The 20,271-nt window shown below is 38.9% G+C and overlaps 1 protein-coding gene and 1 pseudogene across 4 annotated transcripts in view; one reads left to right on the top strand and one right to left on the bottom strand.

Annotated features, from left to right (window-relative positions):
- The window catches only part of ABCA5 (ATP binding cassette subfamily A member 5), a 69,736-nt gene that overhangs the window by 25,985 nt on the left and 23,480 nt on the right, over window positions 1-20,271 (top strand). For all 3 annotated transcript variants that reach the window (XM_080922863.1, XM_080922864.1, XM_080922862.1), the window contains exons 10-23: window positions 705-873; window positions 1,535-1,593; window positions 4,030-4,140; window positions 5,311-5,486; window positions 5,999-6,118; window positions 7,118-7,256; window positions 8,619-8,709; window positions 8,885-9,024; window positions 9,769-9,888; window positions 11,240-11,441; window positions 13,009-13,178; window positions 17,414-17,541; window positions 17,953-18,090; window positions 19,129-19,242. In XM_080922863.1, the coding sequence (XP_080778989.1) occupies window positions 705-873; window positions 1,535-1,593; window positions 4,030-4,140; window positions 5,311-5,486; window positions 5,999-6,118; window positions 7,118-7,256; window positions 8,619-8,709; window positions 8,885-9,024; window positions 9,769-9,888; window positions 11,240-11,441; window positions 13,009-13,178; window positions 17,414-17,541; window positions 17,953-18,090; window positions 19,129-19,242 (1,877 nt within the window). The remainder of the gene's footprint in view (window positions 1-704; window positions 874-1,534; window positions 1,594-4,029; window positions 4,141-5,310; window positions 5,487-5,998; window positions 6,119-7,117; window positions 7,257-8,618; window positions 8,710-8,884; window positions 9,025-9,768; window positions 9,889-11,239; window positions 11,442-13,008; window positions 13,179-17,413; window positions 17,542-17,952; window positions 18,091-19,128; window positions 19,243-20,271) is intronic.
- Window positions 14,822-15,771, bottom strand: LOC308426251 (etoposide-induced protein 2.4 homolog; annotated as a pseudogene). Its single transcript has one exon. The product of its transcript is annotated as an etoposide-induced protein 2.4 homolog (transcript).

Here is a 20,271-nt window from a genome sequence, read left to right as displayed (position 1 = left end):
AGAGATGTTTGTTTTGAAGGCCTAGCTGCACCTTACAACTCAATTCTTCATTATAATAATTTTTTAAACTATTTTATTTTACCCTCTAAGATCCAAGGCAGCCTTATAACTCTAAACAGTTTTCTTCATCTTTTTAAAATTTATTTTATTTTTAAAGATTAAAAACCAATTACACCATACCTCCTTTCCCTTTCCTCCCTTCAGCTCTATTCAGTTCCCTCCTCCATCCCACCTGCTGCCCCTAATTTATGGCCTCTTTGTTTTTGTTATTTTGAGATGGGGTTTCTCTATGTAGCCCTGGCTGTCTTGACAGCTGTATAGACCAGGCTGGCTTCCAACTCAAAGATCTTCCTGACTCTTTCCCAGGTGCTGGGATAAGGTGTGTACCACCGCTGCCTGATGTTGGCCTCTCTTGTAGTTATATTGTTATATTCCAGGCACGTCTAATATGATAACTACTAGTTAATACGACTTTATTTTACTCATTTCCTTTGAGACAGTGTTTGCTGGTCTGGAACTTGCTGTGTAGTTTCTGCTGGCCTTGAACTCTCCCTGCCTCTGCTTCCTGAGTGCTTTGGGTCAAGCGTGTGCTATCTTACCCATGCATTTTACATTTAAGATTAAAGTGAGGTTATTTACTAACTATGATTTGAATATGCTTTCAAAATAATTTATATAACCCAGCCTTTAATGTTTATTTTTAGGGGAATTTGGCTTGAGGAGATCATCTTTGTACTTTCTAAAGCCATCTTATTGGTCAAAAAACAAAAGAAAGTATAAGGAGCTATCAGAGGGCAACATTAATGGGAATATTAGTGTGAATGAAATTGTTGAGCCCGTTTCTTCAGAATTTATAGGAAAAGAAGCTATAAGGTATGTTTAGAACTGTTGGAGGAAATTGTGACATTTAATCTGATGTTATACTATAGATATATATCATACTATAGATATAGCATGGAAGATATGGGATGAGAAAATCCACATTGTAGGCAGTTTGGTAGTACTTACACGAAATGACATCTAGTTTGTATGCCATTACTGATTCAAGAAGCGTTTGATTAATGAAAGATGAGGATGATAAGTAAATTCCTTCAAACAAGTGAGTCGCTCCAGTTGTCTCAGCCTGAAACCGAGTGGACAGTACCTGAAGTGAAGACCAGGAGTCCATTTCTGTAGGTCTTTAGCAGTTGTGTTCTTAATGTCAGTGTTATTTGGTTGTTTTCCTTTAGCAGGAAGGTGGTTTAGTATTTTTCCTGTGAAATGTTTCAACCTTTTCTCCTCTATATTTTGTATGCAAATTTATTCTTATTTTGGAAATGTGATTTCAATATTCATAACTGTTATGTGATTCTGTGTTTGTAACCCTGTCTTAATAGTGTGGGAAGTGTCTTGTATTTGCTAGAGATGTATAGCTAGCTCAAAATTTGAAAGTTAGATCTTAAAACAGTGAAGGCAGCTTGGATTATTATGTTATGTTAACACATGTGATTATAAGACTGTGTAAGTATTTTTAATCTGCATCTGTGTTTTTCAGAATCAGTGGTATTCAGAAAGCCTATAGAAAGAAAACGGAGAATGTGGAAGCGTTGAGAAGTAAGTAGCTGCCCCGGGATTTAGTCCATAGCATCGTAGTACAGATGGAGAACCAGTCTGCATCACTGTTGGAAAGTTACATTTACCCATTAAGATCCTCTGTCTTCCCATTATATTTTATGTCACTAATGTTGATAATAAAACTTACAACATGGAAGTTATAAAGCCAGAACGTAGTATTTGTTGACATGAAAATACCTAACACTTTGAGCCAGTTTATATTATATTCTGGTTCCATTATATTATATTTTATTATTTTGTACATATATCAGCATTGTTTATCTTGTTGTAAGATTCTTTTTTTTTTTTGTGAAGACTGTCTAGACAATTGGAGTACATTTAGTGATGTGTCAGTATCTTTCAGGATCTGTAAAATACACTTAACACACTGATATTTTTAATTTGTGTGACTGTATTCTGGTAGGGTACAGTGGTATCTTAGTATGGTTTTCTTTTACTTTGGCCCAATAAATAATGCCCCTTCACTGGGTGTTTGAATGCCCCTCTTTTTTTCCTAAAGTACCTATTTCAGTTTTTTATTTTTAATATTTTAGGTTCATGACCTTTGTTAGATAAAGGGATTCAAATATCCTATTCCATGTGAAGCCTGCCTTTTGGTTATGAACAGCATGTTTTGATGAGCATAAACACATTCTTAAATTATACGCACTGCACAGGTCTCATCATTTCTGGCTAAAGTGCCATTAATGATAAATATGTATTCTGTTGTTGTACTGAACATTAAAGGCCATCCCTGTCCTCCAGTGTGAACTGCTCAACTGGAAGTTACTGCCGATGCCAAGAAGCCAGAGAAGGAGACAGGAGATGCCTGGGCTGTACAGGGAGCAGATGGGGTCAGTCTGCAGCACATAGAGTGTAGAAGGTGCAGGGCGTAAGGGAAAGTAGATGAGTGCGCCTGTATTCCAGCACCAAGGAACTGACAGCATAAAACATCAACACACCATGTGCTTATCAGCCAAAAATGTAGATGTGTGTATTAAAAAGCACAGATTATTGCTGAAAAAAGTTTAAGGGCTAGACAGGTAGAAATTCGATGTTTAAGGGTTGGAAGAATGAATGTGTACATGTGAATTCTATCCATATTTTATAGATTTACACTCAGAAAAAAACTCTATTAGATTTTTTTGTTCATTTTAAAAAATGGGTTCTGAAATTATATATACATGCAAATGACATAGAATTGCCAAAACAAATGTGAAAAAACAAATTTGGAATTTAACATTACATTGTTTTGAGATTTCATATAAATGCTGATATAGTCAAGACTGTAGTTTTTGCATAAAAGAAACTCAAAATTCAGTGAAATAGACAAGGTAGAAATATCACTTATATTTTATGAATAATTAAAATTTCATTAAAGTTTAAAACAAAACAAAAATTATAAAAACATATGACCTGTGATCCATGCTGAACACTGTAGACAAAAACAAGTGGAAAATGAGTCATACAGCTGAATATAAAACTTAAAATGACAAGAAAATCTAAAGAATGAAAACCACAAGTATTTTGAGATATAATTAAACAAGTTTTATAGGTAGGACCCCAAAAACATGACCTGTAGCTGATTGAAAATCAAAATCTGCTGCCTGTCAGACACTGCTGAGGAAATGAAAATGTCCTGCATTGGAAGAAGCATTTGTGAGTCTGGTGTCAGAGAGAGCTCTTGTTTCTACACTGTGATCGTGCATCAGAACCCCACTGTAAGACAACCGCCCACGTGGTCTAGTTCTTGTTGCTGTGATAAGCACCATGAGCAAAGCAGCTTGGAGAGGAAAGGGCTGTTCCATCTCACTCTTTTCCCATCAGGGACGGGCGGCAGGGCGGATGGAGGCAGGGGCTGAAGCTGAAACCATGAGGAACACTCCATACTTGCCCAGGGAGCACTGTCTTGTTTCCAGAGGACCCGGGTTCAATTCCCAGTGCTTACGGCAGAACAGTCATCTGTCACAGTAGTTACGGGAGATGCGGCACACACGCAGGCACAGCAGCTGCACCCACAAAATGAAAGGAGGTTTCACACACGGAACCCTTCTGTGCTGAACCTCTTGGCTTGTGGTGTCCATTCTTTGTTTGGTTCTCTCTGTGCCACTTTATTTAACTTACCTTCAGTCACCTTGGTGAGATACAGTTTTGTATCAATTCCCTGGACAACTTAGAAGTCAGTGCACAGGAAATCTTCAAATATTTTGTATGTGCCTTAATTCTTAGTATCAGAACAAGTCAATAACAGATTTTTTTTACATTCCCTGTTATTCATATCGCTATGTCCAGACTACTTACTCTTTTTAAACTGTGTTGGTGACTTTATGCACTGAAGTTTGTCTTCCTTAAGATCGCACGGAGTTAATGAATTCCCTCATAGAGCTGAGCAGATACATAAGAATTTGAGCCTTGTTTCTTTTTTCCATGAACTAGATTTGTCATTTGACATATATGAAGGTCAGATCACTGCTCTCCTGGGCCACAGTGGGACAGGAAAAAGCACACTGATGAATATTCTGTGTGGACTGTGCCCACCTTCTGATGGTAAGACTTTTCTCAATTGAGAAAAAAAATCTATTTTTTTTTAGTGTTATTAACCAAGGAGTCACAGTATGTGACTTTGTCCTTTTTCCATGTGTACTAGATGATTTAAGTCAGTAATTTGGAATAGCCATTTATCTGTGAGGAAGTTTTTTTCTTATTATATATTTATTTTTTACAATAAAAATTGGTTCCATGATATTTATTAAAGAAAAATTAAAAATATTAACTTTATTTACTTAAAAATTTATTTTATATACCTATTTATACCACATATTTATGTGTGTATATATCTTTATTTCTTACTTGCATGGAAGAATAAATTGGTAACTAATTAGAAATTAAATTGCCATTGGAAAAAACCACAAATATCTAAATACACAGCCAAAGAAAAGAATGGTAACTACTATCACTGTCCTAAAATCAAACTTAAATGGCAGTACCTCAAAGAAGTACTCTTGACCTGGGATTATGTTACAGGTGTAAACTCTGTGGAAGCCTGTGTTTCTACAGTTACTGAATAGTGTCAATGAAATACATTTTATCATAAAGGGGCCAGATTGTATTAACCCTGCATTTCAACTTTGTAAATGAGACTTAACTTTCAAAATTAGTTTGATTTGTTCTTTCCTTTTACTTGAAATGCCCTTAGACATGAGTTATAACATCTTACATTTTAGACACATGGCTTACAGTTCTCTATTCATTATCACATCGACTTAGAAGTTCGTAAGTAAAGCAAATTATCGTTCAAATCTGATAATTAAATTATCAGTTGGTTCAGTTGAGATAAGAAACCTGGACTTTAAGGCATTATTATGTTCAAGACTGACCATACAACCATCGTGTACACCACTTACAGAGCTCGCTCATTGTTTCATGGTATTGGATGTGAAAGAGATGGTGGGTGAGCCATGAACACCGTCACGGTAGTGACATGTATGGTTATGTTAAGCTTGTAGTTCACTATTACTCTTTCCATGTATAATAAGCCTTAAGTTTGAAATATAACAGATACTATCAATCAGTACTATCAAAAGGAGAATTTATCTTCCAAATCTATAGTAATTCTGGCTTTGCTTATACAACAAAGTGAGTAAGTCCTTAGTTACATCAGAACATGCATTTTCAAACTGGGCATCTTTAATGTAAATTTAAATATTTTCCTTCTAGGGTTCGCTTCCATATATGGACACAGAGTCTCTGAAATAGATGAAATGTTTGAAGCAAGAAAAATGATTGGCATATGTCCACAGTCAGATATAAACTTTGATGTTCTGACAGTAGAAGAAAATTTATCAATTTTGGCTTCAATCAAAGGAATACCAGCCAACAATATAATTCAAGAAGTATGTTATCATATATAAGTCATCACTGTATTTCCTATACATTAATATGATTTGCTTGAAATTATAAACATAAAGCTCAGGTAGGCCAGTAAAGAGAAAATATGAAGAATTAGATGGATCTTGAGTGCATACAATAGTACATGTGAATGGTCCTCTTTTCTTCCTGAGGAGACCCCCTTACCCTTTCTTCTACTCTGCCCTCTCCCCTTGTCATTCTGTGCCTCAGCACACACAGAGCCTGGGTACTCATCCAGCAAGGCACAAAATCAAAGCAAATATTTCCCTAAGAACCTTGTTACTTCTTATTTTCAAAATTATATATAGTATTTATAAAAATTAAGCAATCCTCACTTAACATTTTAAAGTTGACATTAAAAATAATTTAAAAATTATACTGTTTAAATGATGCTTAAAATAGTACTTTAAAACTCAAAATACATAAAAACAGATTTTGATTGCTATGAAAATGATATGATTGTTGATAGAACATTATATACACTTTACTTTTACAGGTGCAGAAAGTTTTACTGGATTTGGACATGCAAGCCATCAAAGATAATCAGGCGAAAAAATTAAGTGGTGGCCAGAAACGAAAGCTGTCTTTAGGAATTGCATTTCTTGGGAATCCAAAGGTAGATACAGAGTTAATTTCATTGATGAGATAGGACACTTTAAATAGTATTAGATTAGAGATGTAGCTTAGTGGTTAGGAGCACAGGGGACCTGTGCTCAATTCCAGCACCATCGTAGCTGCTTAAAGCTGTTTCTAACTTCAGTCCCAGGGGGATCTGATCCAGTTTTTGGCCTGTGGTTTACCAGGGACACATGCAGTACACAGACAGATATACAATGCTCATATGCATAAAAAATAAGAAATTTCAAAAGTTAGAACCAGACAAAACTTAAATGGTTAATTGAGTTAGTCACTATCTGGTGTGTTGATTTCATGTGTGTTTCTTGTATGCTGTTCTCTGGCCTGCAGAAACAGAAGCAGCTTCACCTTACACACTGTTAGAAACCCAAGTGTGTGCTCACAGCAGAGCCCATGGAAACCACTGTCTTGCTGTGCTCCTCCTTTCTACTGCAGCACGGGCTCAGGGTGGAGTCTTGACTTTTTATAATTGGATTGCCAGTTAGCACCCTTTCATGCTTCTTGAATAAAAAACAACCTGAGGCCAGATAAGGTGGAACTTGCCTATAATCTGGCCCTCAGGAAGCTGAGGCAAGAAGATCATGAGTTCAAGGCCAGTCTAGGCTACATAGTAAGACGCTATCTTAATAAAAGTGCCCCTCAAAAAGTAGAAAGAAAAAGTCCTTCCCTCAGCCAAGAATGTGTCTCTTGTAATGCTACAGAACATCTGCCTCTAAAAATTAATTGCTCTGCTTACAGATTTAATTATATATATCAATATACTTAATATTTTGCCATTTTGTTTGTCTAATTGTTATACCAGTGTCTTATATATATAAATAACCAAGGAAAAGATTCATTCACAATTTTAAACATTTATACAAACCTTAAGGGAGATTTTTGGATGAAAATATTAACTTGAAATAGATAAAATTTCCAACATCTACATACATTTTCAATATCTTGATTTTCTTGCCTTTCTTATACCTGGTTCACTCAGATACTCCTGCTAGACGAGCCAACGGCAGGAATGGACCCCTGCTCTCGCCACATTGTTTGGAATCTTTTAAAGTACAGAAAGGCTAACAGAGTGACAGTGTTTAGTACTCACTTCATGGATGAGGCTGACATTCTTGCTGGTGAGATGTTTGCTTTACTTTTAAAAGATAAGGGAGCCGAATATGGAAATGCTACATCCCGAGGAACAAATAATTATCATTTAATGGTGCATATTCTTCACAAAATGTTTTAAAAATTAAAAACTATATATTTCTGTGTTCAGTGTTTTCCAGATCATCCTGTTTCAGTGATTTCTCAAAATAACTCATAAAAGAGTTTCCATATTGTCATATTCACTGTATACTAATTTATCATTGCAAAAGGCTATGAAGCAAAATTAGCAAAGGGCTAAGTCACATGAGGCAGAAGTCTGGAGAAGCCAGGCATGTGCTTTCCAGAGGCCCTTAATTTCTCCATGATTTACTTGTAAGCAAATGCAAAATGAACTATTGTCTGCTAGTTTATTAGAGGTTCAGTGTTCGTAATTCCTGTGTGTACTGGTTCATAGAGCTATTCTTCCTAACACAGCACAACTCCAGAAGGAAAGGAAAGCAAGAATCCAGGGTAAATTGTGTTCATGTTTGCAGCGTTTAGAAATAGTAAGTTTTCCTTGTCTGTTTTGACACTAATCATAACCTTCCCACATCCAGATTCCCAGTTGCTAGTCAAGAACCAGCTTTGTAAGCAGATCATTCTAAATAGCTCTCGATGGCCTGTTAGCCATTTTCTGTGCCGTTTTGTGTTATGTGTATGTTAACATATATGAGATTGGTTTTTAACACCCAGGACAAGAGTTTTAATTACTATAACTTCTTTTTCTAGCTGATTTTGTAGTATTAAATGGATAACCCACTTACCTTTTTAGTAGTATCTATATCAAAAAGAATTCAGTGAACTACTATTTATCTTATTTTGTTTTTTTTTAAATTCATTCATTTATTATTATGTATGAGTACACTGTTCCTGTCCTCAGATACACCAAAAGAGGGCATCAGATTCCATTACGGATGGTTGTGAGCCACTGTGTGATTGCTGGGAATTGAACTCAGGACATTTGGAAAAGCAGTCAGTGCTCTTAACTGCTGAGCCATCTCTCCAGCCCCACATTCTTATTTTTGATGTTTCCTTTATTTTTGAACAATTGGTTATAAAGGGATCATGAAAACTCCTGTATTACAGGTTCCTTTAGGAAGGCTCTGAGCTATTTGGAGTATGTACTCTGAAGTCAGGCTGCCTCAAGACAGTTGTTGGCTTCGTTTTGTTAGTAGCTATGTGAAACATGTTTAAGCAATGTGTATTTTTCTCTCGATATTCTCATCAGAAAAAAATAGGTGATGCTATTCTAGTGTCTTCCCTATGAGTTTATCGTGATGATTAGTGATGAAATACTTGCATGTATGCTGTCACTAACTTAGAAATTGAAATGTGAATTTTCTTTGTAGACAGGAAAGCTGTCATATCACAAGGAATGCTGAAATGTCTTGGTTCTTCAATGTTCCTAAAAAGTAAATGGGGAATCGGCTACCGCCTGAGGTAACAGTTGTTCTTCTGTGACCTTATTCTGTTTCTGTGTGTGCTTACCCGACTGCTGCTGCTTTCAAGGCCTGCTCTGTTGTTTCCCTAGCCGTGGTTAGTGGTGTAGTTTAGAGCATTCAATTCATTCATTGTTAATTGACTAATCACACACAGCGATTCTGGCCCTTTCCAGCATGTACACAGACAGAGACTGCGCCCCCGAGCCGCTGTCCTCGCTGGTCAGACAGCACATCCCTGCAGCCACCCTGCTGCAGCACAGCGACCAGCAGCTCGTGTATGGCTTGCCTTTCAAAGACATGGACAGATTTTCAGGTATTTCTCTTCTTCAGTTTCTTGGTGGAATAGAGCTTTGGTTTTGATTATTTCCTCTGGGTAAGAGTCCCAGCTGGTAAGAGTCGTTTTCTGCTTAAACTGTCTCAGGACTGGAAGTGCGGCATACTAATATTGGTTTTTGTCTTTTCACAAATAGTATGCAACTATCACTTGTTAATTTCAATACTTAATGGAAATAAAGAGACATGTATATGTTGCTAAGAAAACAAGAAAATTAGGGTGGGTTTACTGGTCCCTGTCTGTCATCATAGCAACTTGGGGGCAGAGACAGCCAGAAGATGGATATAGGTGTGAGGCCAGTCTAGTCTGCAGAGCAAGTTCCAGGCCAGCACTGGGAGCCCTGCTTCAAAACTGGCAGGATTGTGTGTAGTTTTCCTGAGGATGAGGTAGTGTGTGTGTGTGTGTGGTTTTTCTTTTTTATTTTGTTATTATTTAGTGTATATATGTGTGTAGGGAGGCTGTCCATGTGTTGTAGGTCAGTTTATATTGATTTCACATTAAATCATGTGTGTATATGGGTGTTTGCATGTGAGGATAGGTGCCTGTGGGGGCTTCTCAGAGAAAGCATCAGATTCCTAGGAGCTGGAGTTCAAGGCAGTTGTGAGCCACCTCACACTGGGGACAGGGAAGGACATATGTGCTTTTAATGGCTGCGCCATCTTTCCATCCATCTCTCCACATAGAGAGCTCTGTACCACTCGACCTCTTTCTTCTTTCTTTTAGGCTTGTTTTCTGCTCTAGACATTCATTCAAACCTGGGTGTTATTTCTTATGGTGTTTCCATGACAACACTGGAGGATGTATTCTTAAAGCTAGAAGTTGAAGCAGAAATTGACCAAGCAGGTAAAAACTGAACTAAGAACGAATGAACTGGACAACACAGGTATATAAGTAAATGAATTAATTATGCGAGTGTATGAAGTGGAGCCAAGGGCAGAAGCCAATGAGCAATGGCAGCATTGCTAATAGTCAGAGATTATGAAGGATATGACATGGTACTCCTGGAAGGGCTTACTGTCAGGGAGGGCTTTATTGAAATGTTTGAACTCAGATGTGAATCATCAGAAAAATTTATGCATGCAAACATCTTAGGGCAAAACGTACTGGGTAAAGAAGGCTTCCACTTCTCAAGTGTTGAGACATTAATTAGATGTCTCCGAGAGACCAAAATGCAGGCTCCCACGGGGGATCATGAAGGAAGTAATTGGAGTTGTTAACGGAGAGTAGCCTGAGGGCTGAGTCAGGTTTTGCCTTTGAACATCTAGGAAGAGCTTCCTTTAATTTTGAGTGCGGTGTCAAAGGGTTTAAAGAAAGGAATAACTTGGAAATTCCTGGTCTGTTTTTAGTGAACACACTCTTGCTTGGGAAGGGAGCTCCGACTTGTCTGGAATCTGCAGGACTCTGGGTTCATACTTAGCACTGAAAAACATTTCTATAACTGAATGATAGCTGTGGTATGAAGGAAGAGTGGATCAGTCAGGGAACGTGTGTGAAACTGGGCTTGATTAGGGCGGCAGGAAAATCTGCAGAGTGGATTGTATTGTGCTGATCCCAGCAGTAGTGGTTTGCCAGGGCTTGCTAGGGAGGGATCAAAGGCCAATCTCAAGTTGTTGACTGAGAAGTTCATGCAGTTGCCACTTCCTGAGAGCAGAAAGGCTTGCAGAAAGGTAGGAGTGCTCACCTTCATTATCTGAGGCGCAGCAGAAGCCTCATTTCCTTCATTACCTGAGATGGAAGGGCTCGAGCTAGACATCTGGAAGTCATGGAGATGCTCTTACGGAGATAGGGAAGAGGCCTTGGGTGGGGAGAGCAGTTGGTGGGCGGGGATGCTGATGGGAGCATCTGGAAGAAAAGAAGGGCTGACAGTGTAAGCTTTTCTTCACAAAAGAACGGAGAAGCAAAATTTTAGTAAAAGCTGTCTTTGGTGCAGGAGAAACTGGATTCTTGATTGTCAAATACAGAGGAAAATAAGGAAAGAACTAATCTGGAAACAGACTGGCGAGGGGGTTGGTGGGGAGGAAGGAAGTGGTGACCTGGCCCTGAGCCAAGCTGGAGCTGTGTGGTGTCAGAGCTCCATTGTGATCCACATCACTTCCACACATGTTCTGCAGCCTTGGTCTGTCTTAGTTTTTGATCTTTCTATTTCAAATATTCCAAATGTTTTTTTTGTTTGTTTACCTTTATTGGCAAATAGATTACAGCATATTTACACAGCAGCCACATGAGGAAGAGGCCGATTCTAAATCCTTTGATGAAATGGAACAAAGTTTACTTATCCTTTCTGAAACCAAAGCTTCTCTAGTGAGCACCATGAGCCTTTGGAAGCAGCAAGTATCTACAATAGCAAAGTTTCATTTTCTCTCATTGAAACGAGAAAGCAAATCAGTGCGCTCTGTGTGAGTACAACCATCATTCTCCTCCCAAAAACCTGTCTTTTTCAGGTTGCAAATAGAATTTGCTATTCAAACATTTAAATAATGCACGTACACAGCTTTGTAGTTCTGAAAGATTAAATAATAGCTTCACAGTCATAGTAATTTTATCACATATCCTTGGTACTTTAAATCTTTTCTATTCATTCTTATTGTCTGTCTGTCTATCCTATGTCTTCTATCAATCAATTGATCAATCAGTCAGTCAGTCAATCTACCTACTTACCTATCTATCTATCTAATCTTTCTGAGACAATGTCTCACTGTGTAGCACTGGCTGGCACGGAACTCATTATGTAGACCAGGCTGGCTTCCACCTCACCTAAATTCACCTGTTTCTCTAAATATTGGGATTAAAGATGTGTGTGCCCAATTCTACCCTTTTTTCCTAAATTGGTATTGTCTCATCTATAAAATGATAAAGTGACAAGTGATACTATCTAATGTCCAATTTTTGAGTTATTGTCATTACATTAAAATTTTTATTTTGCATTTATATAATTACATAATTTTTCTATCCATTAAGTTTTATAATTGTTTTTAGTAAGTAGCAAGAAAGTTAAATTCATGTCTGTTCATTAGGTGAGGAAAGTTGAAGCATAAAGTTATATAGCCAGTAAACCTAGGATGTAAAAATTCTCTACATCATTTATTCGCCCAGTTAATACCTTTTCTCTTCCATCTAAGAATGACTTATGGAAAACAGCATCCTGCTTTTATGTACTGTATGTCTCTCTTTTTAGAACAAAAATGATTGTAGAAATAAAATTTAATAATAAGAACATCCATACATGTCTGAAATAATCTGGAGTTACTTGAGGTTTTGACCAAGTTCATTTGGTATAAAACAAACGCTAGTCAAACATCTGATTGTTTCTAACTATGTTGTCCTGAAAATCATTTAAGTCAGCATGTTTTAATTATTTAGTTGAACATCATTTTACTAAAGCATTCTCTGCAAAACAGTAGAAGTGGGTAACATGGTAATGTGTGCATATATGTTTAGTATGCGTTGACAGTATATTGTACGATACACATGGACAGTACCTCAGTGGAGCTGAGCAGCTAATGTAAGGACAGTGTAGCCTTGTCTCGGTGTCTGATGTCTTCCCTCCACTGAAGCAGCCCTGCCCCCTGCAGGGATGGGAGTGGCTAGAAGAGTCTGAGCAAGAAGCTGTTCCTTCAGATACACAGGCATGAGCATTGATGACAACACCTCACTCTTTAACAGTTATGTTTATATAAAATATAATTTAAGAGCAAATCTAGTCCAAGTACACTTTTCTAACTTTTTCTTCTCCTTGCCTCCAGTTTAATAATTTTTAAATTTGATATTCCATTTAGCTTCCTCTCCAGTATTGGTATCGTGTCATTTTTGGTAGTAGATTTTTTGGAAGGTTTTATTTTTCTTTGATTTTTGTTCTTGTTTTATTGTTTTGTAACTGAGTGTTGAATCTATACTACTATGAAGGAAGACACCTAATAGATCTATATGTTAATGTATATTAAGATATATTCTTTTTTCTTTCAGGTTGCTTCTGCTTTTAATTTTTTTTGCAGTTCAGATTTTTATGTTTTTGGTCCATCATTCTTTTAAAAATGCTGTGGTTCCCATCAAACTTGTTCCAGACTTGTATTTCCTAAAACCTGGAGATAAACCTCATAAATACAAAACAAGCCTGCTGCTTCAAAATTCTACTGGTGAGAGTGTGTGAAGGTCTGTGAATGTGTGTTGGTTCAGAGAGGGGGCTTTTAGACCTTTTAAAAATAAAGCAAGCATGACCGTTATTGTAAAGTTTAAGTGGAGTATTTACCTATTGATATTGAATGATATTAATTTATACTACTTGTAGTTATTAAGTTCTCATTAAAACAGTAATTACTGGTATGTTGTATCTCAAAGTTCATGATGGGCTTAATGAATTTGAGAGTGTGCAAGATTTTCCTAAACAAGAGTTGATAGTATGCAGTATTTACACATCTTCATTGAGATGCTAAAAGTTCTTCAAGCACTATTGAAGAATTATTTATAAAGTAAAAAGAAAGCCTTACTTACATATAAATATCCACACCCAGCCAGCTGGTAGTTACATCCCAGCACCAGGGAGGCGGAGGTAGGTGAACGCTTGTGAGTTCTAGGCCAGCAAGCTTGGTTAACAGAGAGAGTCCTAAGACAACCAAGGCTAGAAAACCTGTTTTGAAAAACCAAAAACCAAAACTCCAAACCAAAAACCAGCACCAAAAAAAAAAAAAAAAAAAAAAAAAAAAAAAACCCAAAACAAATAAGCAACCCCTATCAAACAAGCAAGACCCCAAAAAACAAACAACACAAAATAAACTTCATCCGAATATCTTAGGTTTGCAGTTAATAATTTTGTATTTACTATTTTTATTCTTTTTTTAAAAATGAGAAACCAGCTCACATTTAATTGTGATATTTTAAAATTGTACAAGTTTTTTTACATCTGCCCTCACACCCCATTGTTGACTCTTAAAATGACAGAAAAACATCACCAATCACAGGTTGAATGGTTTAGTAAGTTTACCCCTTTGGTTCCTCTATGAAGCACCCAGGATTCCTGAAAACACCAGTCTGACCTGGCAGTGGCCAACAGTAAATTTCATCCTCGGAGTTACGAAGTTCAGGTCCTCTGAGCATGCTTTGACGCAGTGGCATGTGTCCAGAACTGGCACCACGCCATAGCTGGGCAACTCTAAATGTACCAGTGGGGTGGGGGGAATGGTTTCCCCTTCAAGGGGAACAAAACATGACTCCTTAAAACCCAGCCAGTTTGGCTGAGGTCTTTCTGTCCCATCTCTTTGGCTCCTCTCCCCACTCCTTTCCTCTACTGCAGCAGAGCAGTAAAGACCAGAACCTAACCCGGGTTACTAGAGGACAAGACAGTGATGGCTGCAGAGGGAGTGACGTGGGGCAGCCGGATGCTCCTCGACCTCCCACACACACTGTATGTGCTCCACAGAAAGACAAGAACAGCTCACTCCAAAGTACAACAGTTAAGATTACAAACAAAGCCCATTCATCCAGGGGTGCTGGAAGGCAGGAGGAAGTGGGAAGGTAAATGGCACAAGGAAAGGAGGGAAAAGTACTCAGATCAGTCCAGGCACAGGAGCTGGCAACAGCTAAAAAACAGCTGGAAAACTCTGGTCCTTCCAGACCTAGGGTGGTGGTAAAAATCCACATACTGGAGTCAGAAAGATTCCAATTCAAAGACAAGGGACATTGCAAAGGGCCCTTGGCAGTGGGTCCTGCCTTCCAAGGCAGGGGGAGGAAAGCAGAGAAAAGAGCTGCCACATCAGCCAGTCCCACCCTTTGACAGCAGGACTCAGTGACCTGCAGGAGAAGGATGTGGGGGAGGGAATTTCTCTGCAGAGGATGAGCTGCTCAGGGCTGACTTCAGGTTGGCCGTCTTGTGGAAAAGTCTGTTGCTTACAAGGAGAAGAGGTGCAGCTGGAAAAAATATGCTTTTCCAGGAGTCTTTGCTTCATTGGCTCGGATGATGAATAAAGGAAACAGGATAGAAAGGAGGCAGCTACTGATGATGCAGGAGGATTGCATTGCTGTGAGGAAAGCCAAGGGCAAGCCAAACCCAAAGTAGTGAGGCCAGTTCCTTTCTCTGTTTGACAGTCGCTGGTGCATTTCAATTCCTTTGTTGAACCAACAGTATTCAAAGCAGTACAGGGAGTGGAGAAGAGACATGTGCAGCAAACTCACCAGCTGACCCACAAGATGGAAGGGGAAGAGACTCACAAACATCCCCTGAATAAGGAAAAATGCCTGTAGCAAAAGGTTGAAGAGCATATTAGCAATTATTTTGCTGACTTTGGGGAATGGATGAGGTTTCCTCCTTGATACCTCAAATGCCAAGTCAGCTATATCCTGGAACCCTAAGTGCAAACGGGGAGCACCCAAGGATAACTGAAAATTGATGTGAGGAAGAATTCCGGCCATGACCAAACGTCTCACCAATAATCTGGGCTGTGACTGACTGAAGCACAGGAATAAACACTCGATAACGCAAGAGGAGACTGAACAGAGTACTCCATTCCAAGCACCACACTGGGAAATTCTACTAACAATACGTGGCTCCCGTTCTTGCTTCTTCTCTACACTCTGGGCTATCTGGGCCAAGGGGCTACCTGCCCTTCCGAGATGCTGCTCCTCTGGCTTCTGCTGGATCCCAGTATCTTGCTTTGAGACAATACAGGTTCCTCACATGGAGGCTTTGATTCCCCTGCCAAGGCCCTGCAGAGCAGTTCTGACACTGTCGGCCATCTCCTACAGAGAGAGGGAAGTGCCCCGAAATCACTCATCATGGAGGGCCTGTGAATGGAAGGTGTAAGAGTCCAACATTTGTTCACGAGGCTGGATGTCACAGCTGGTCTTCAGTATACGGTGGAATCCTAAAGAAGGAGGCTGTAATGCCCGTGGAGGAATGGACCTGCTAGTGAGAGCAAGAACAGGCAGACAATGCCACAACTTTATTCTTTATATATAATTGACCAAAGATTTTTTTCATATTTTATGGACTTGAGCTAATTTTAAAGTAAGATTCTGTGTTTTTAAAATATTAGAACTTAAGAAAGAAGCATTCATTCATGATCAGCTTCCCTATGACATGTGCTTACATAAGAGCCTGGAGGCTGAGGACTGTTGAAGAAATGATTTTTTTTTGCAATCATTACAGTTAAAATATGGTACTGAGTGTGATACATAACTTTACTATTCTCTGGGAAAGATGCATTTAGCATAGAAAATTTCTCCAAAGCTTTTTTACAGTTTACTTTTTTCATTTAGAAATCTTGTCTTCACTTTAAAGTGTGTTTTATATTGCTAAAAAACAATGCTTTTGTGAAATCTCATACTTTTGAGTTTTTGTGCATATCTAAAATTTATGTATCTCAAATCTTTCTGTTTCGATTACATTTTTTTCTCTGTAGACATCCTAGTGTCTTCACTGTTTGTTTCTTCCATTGCTTTCTATGTTCTTGTTTCTTGCTTTGGGGTCCACACTCCCATTGCTGGTCCAAAAGGAAGCCTACACAACACACGAGCACATACTAAATGGTTTCTTGCCCTTCTCTGAGAGCAGGCATTACATAGTTACGACACTTGTAGTGTAGCTGTTTTCTCGGCTACTTAGCCGCTCTGGTAAAGTTAAGCGGTCAGGTGAGGTCCTGGTTAGGAGAAGGTTCTGTGTCGAAAGCACCATTCTTCCTGACATTCAGACTGGCACTCGGTCTGCCCTGTCTTTCTGTTCAGTTCCTGAGACTGTTTGGTTTTGTGAGACTTGGGTTCCTGTGAGTCACATTTGTGGTGCTTTGGCTCCTGGCTTTTGTGATGGTAGAACAGGATCTCTCTACTCACCAGACACTGTGCTGTGCAATTAAACACGGGCAGGAGCCAAGTTTTTTTTTGCGGGGTAGGGGGTGGGGTGGGGGGCATTTTAAGAGCGTAGGTAGAAGATTGATTTTTCTGTTTGGCTACTTTGGCATAATTAAAATAGATTATTTTTTCTTTTTAGTCAAGTTTCATGATAACTTTATACTGTTATTAATATTTTTGTAGGCAGCAGGTATAGTTTACACAGTACTGTGTGCCGGGTTCTGTTTAAAGCTCTGCATTGTGGTCAGTCACTTAATTGTCATAACTACCATACTTAAAAGGTAGTCACACTTATTCCTTCTTGTCGAAAGAGGACACTAAGATATCAGTGTAGCTTGCTTGAAGGACATACAGTGTACTCGGATACAACTAGGACTTGAATCTTGGCCAGCTGTCTACAGAGCCAGTCTCTACCAGTGTCTAGGTGAAGAGAAAGGGTCTTCTTGAATGAGCACTCTCTCCTAATGTTGTTAACGTTTCCGGATGGTTCGCACCTCAGCTGATTCTTCTTATTCTCATGTTCTAATTCCAGACTCAGATATCGATGATCTCATTGACTTTTTCACACACCAGAACATAATGGTGGCAATGTTTAATGACAGTGACTATGTGTCTGCTGCCCCTCATAGTGCGGCTCTAAATGTGGTGCGTTCTGAAAAGGTAAGAGTGCTCTGTGTGTGTCCTCACACCGCACTTACAAGGTGCTAACACGACTGCTCTGAAATTCATTAGCGGGACCTATTCCTTTAGTCCTGAACTAGAGTTCGCTTTTAGAAGTAATTATATTAGTCGGTGATAGCTTTTATGCCCTGGTAAGTGACCAGTAAGCATTTTTAATTTCAGTTTTACATTATATTTCTGTTAAAATTTTTGCATATTGCAAGCCAGGTTATCTTCAGCTATCAATATTTTTCCTATCACTTGTTGAAGCAGTTTTTCACAATACCTAGTAAAATCTAACTCATTAAATAATAATCCAATAAGGTTAGTTAGCAAGTAAAGTTTGATCCTTAGCAATATTAGTACACTTATGCCAAGTATGTAATAACCTTCCTTTTTTTTTAATTGTAGGATTATGTTTTTACTGCTGTTTTCAACAGTACTATGGTTTATTCTTTACCAGTAATGATGAACATCATCAGTAACTACTACCTTTATCATTTAAATGTGACTGAAGCTATCCAGATCTGGAGTACCCCATTCATTCAAGTAAGCAAACAGACAAAAAGATGAATTCATCAGTGGAAATCTCTTAATGTTAAAAACTGAGGTGGGGAGTTTAGGAGTCTCCAAGGTTACTTGGCTTCAAGATCAGAGCAGCTTTATTTAATGCTGATAGGTTTGTGAAACAATGATCTCTTAATTGTAGACAAAAACAACATTGTGTGTGCATGTGTGTGTGTGTGTGTGTGTGTGTGTGTGTGTGTGTGCATGTGTAATCTAGTTAGTGAGATATTGAAAGACATCTTGAGTCACCTGACAAACCATTTTTACTCACATACCAAGTGTTGAAGACCAGAGACAATAAGACAGTGATATACTATTTTTGTATCATCTGATGAAATAGTGCCCAGGGCCAGGGTGCTTATTAGACATGTGGATTCAAAGCAGAGTGCCTTCCCTGTTTCGTGTGTGCCATCTTAGAGACAAAGGGTAGGGATGAGTCCAGGGTTTACTCTTCCAGTGCTTGCTTACCTAGCATGTGCAAGACACTGGTTTGGTCCCCAGTGGGAAGGAGGACAGAGAAACAGACTTGTTGAAGGGAGGGGATAGCACAAAAAGCAGCCTTCCTTTCAGGCATTTGGATTTCAGGGACTTACTGGACTGCCTGAGAAAATTAGCTGACTCCTTGACTCTTTAGGGTGACAAGGGACGTAGAGCTGTAGGAGTCAAAGTCACCCATGTGTGGAAGTCCTTGGCTCCTTAGGAAGATAAGCTTGGATATAGCTTTTCCCAAGGGGAAAGGAGGGATTCCCATCCTGTTTGATGGAGTCATCAGAGTCTTCCCACAGCCACTGAGAAGCACCGAACACCACTCTTAGGGATTTCTTTGTTCTTCCGGCCACTGGGGGTTCCGCTCACTGTGTATCTCACATATGGACTAGTGGCAGAGTTGGTAATGGAATCCAACACTTCCAGTTAGTAACCCTGTCACAATCGCTTAGATCTTTAGGGATTTAAATGCTTTCAGGGTGTTCTAATTTGAAAGTAATTCTTGGATCCATTTATTTTGTATTTGTCTTTCAGGAAATTACTGACATTATTTTTAAAGTTGAGCTGTATTTTCAAGCAGCTTTGCTTGGAATCATTGTCACTGCAATGCCACCTTACTTTGCCATGGAGAACGCAGACAACCACAAGGTAATTGTTCATGTCAACAGTTGCAGGCATCAGGTTCTGTCAGGCTTGGAACCCACACATGGAAGGAAGAACTGACTGCTCTAATTGTTGTACACGGGAACACAGACAAGGAAATGCATGGGTTTGATTTTCAATCTAGGTAAATATAAATCAATAACGAGGGGCTGGAGAGATACCTCAGCGATTAAGAGCACTTGCTTTCCTTGAGGAAGACCCTAGGTCAGTTCTGAGCATCAACATGGCAGCTCACACTGCCTGTGACTCTAGTTCCTGGGAATTTTGTACCCCCTTCTGCCCTTTATTGTCTCCTTCATGCATGTGGAATAAAAAACTCTCTGTCTCTGTCTCTGTCTCTGTCTCTCTCTCTCTCTCTCTTACTCTTTCTCTGTCTGTCTCTCTCTCTCTCACACACATATGTGAATAACTGTATACCTTAAAAAAAATAAAATATTGGGCTGGAGAGATGCCTCAATGGTTTAGAGCACTGGCTGCTCTTACAGAGGTCCTGAGTTCAATTCCCAGCAACCACACAATGGCTCACAACCATCTGTAATGAGATCTGATGCCGTCTTCTGGTATGTCTGAAGACAGCTACACTGTACTCACATACATTGAATAAATCTTTTAAAAAATTACAGGTATTAATTCCTGCTAGTAAGAAGGGTTATATAAAAACAAGTTGAAAACTTTAAGAACATTCAATTTAGAGAGTGTCTTAGTTCTATTTCTATTGCTGTGATAAAACAACATGACCAAAAGCAACTAGGGTTAGGGAGGACTGGTTTACATTCCAGATAACAGCCTATCACTAAGGGAAGTCAGAGGGCACTCCAGCAAAGCACAGGCACATAAGGACAGGGTCTGAAGCAGAGGCTGGAGGAAAGCAGCTCCGCCGCTGACTTACCTTGCTTTCTCACACCATTAACCTCTTCTCTGTGTCTGTGGGTTTGTATTTCAAGAGCATATACACGTATAAATGTAATTACACTATACATTTTTGGGGGATTGACTTTGTTTTTACTACTGTAA

The sequence above is a fragment of the Micromys minutus genome, assembly GCF_963924665.1.
Source record: "Micromys minutus genome assembly, chromosome: 10".
Taxonomy (NCBI): domain Eukaryota; kingdom Metazoa; phylum Chordata; class Mammalia; order Rodentia; family Muridae; genus Micromys; species Micromys minutus.
This window is presented reverse-complemented; position numbering and strand designations above follow the sequence as displayed.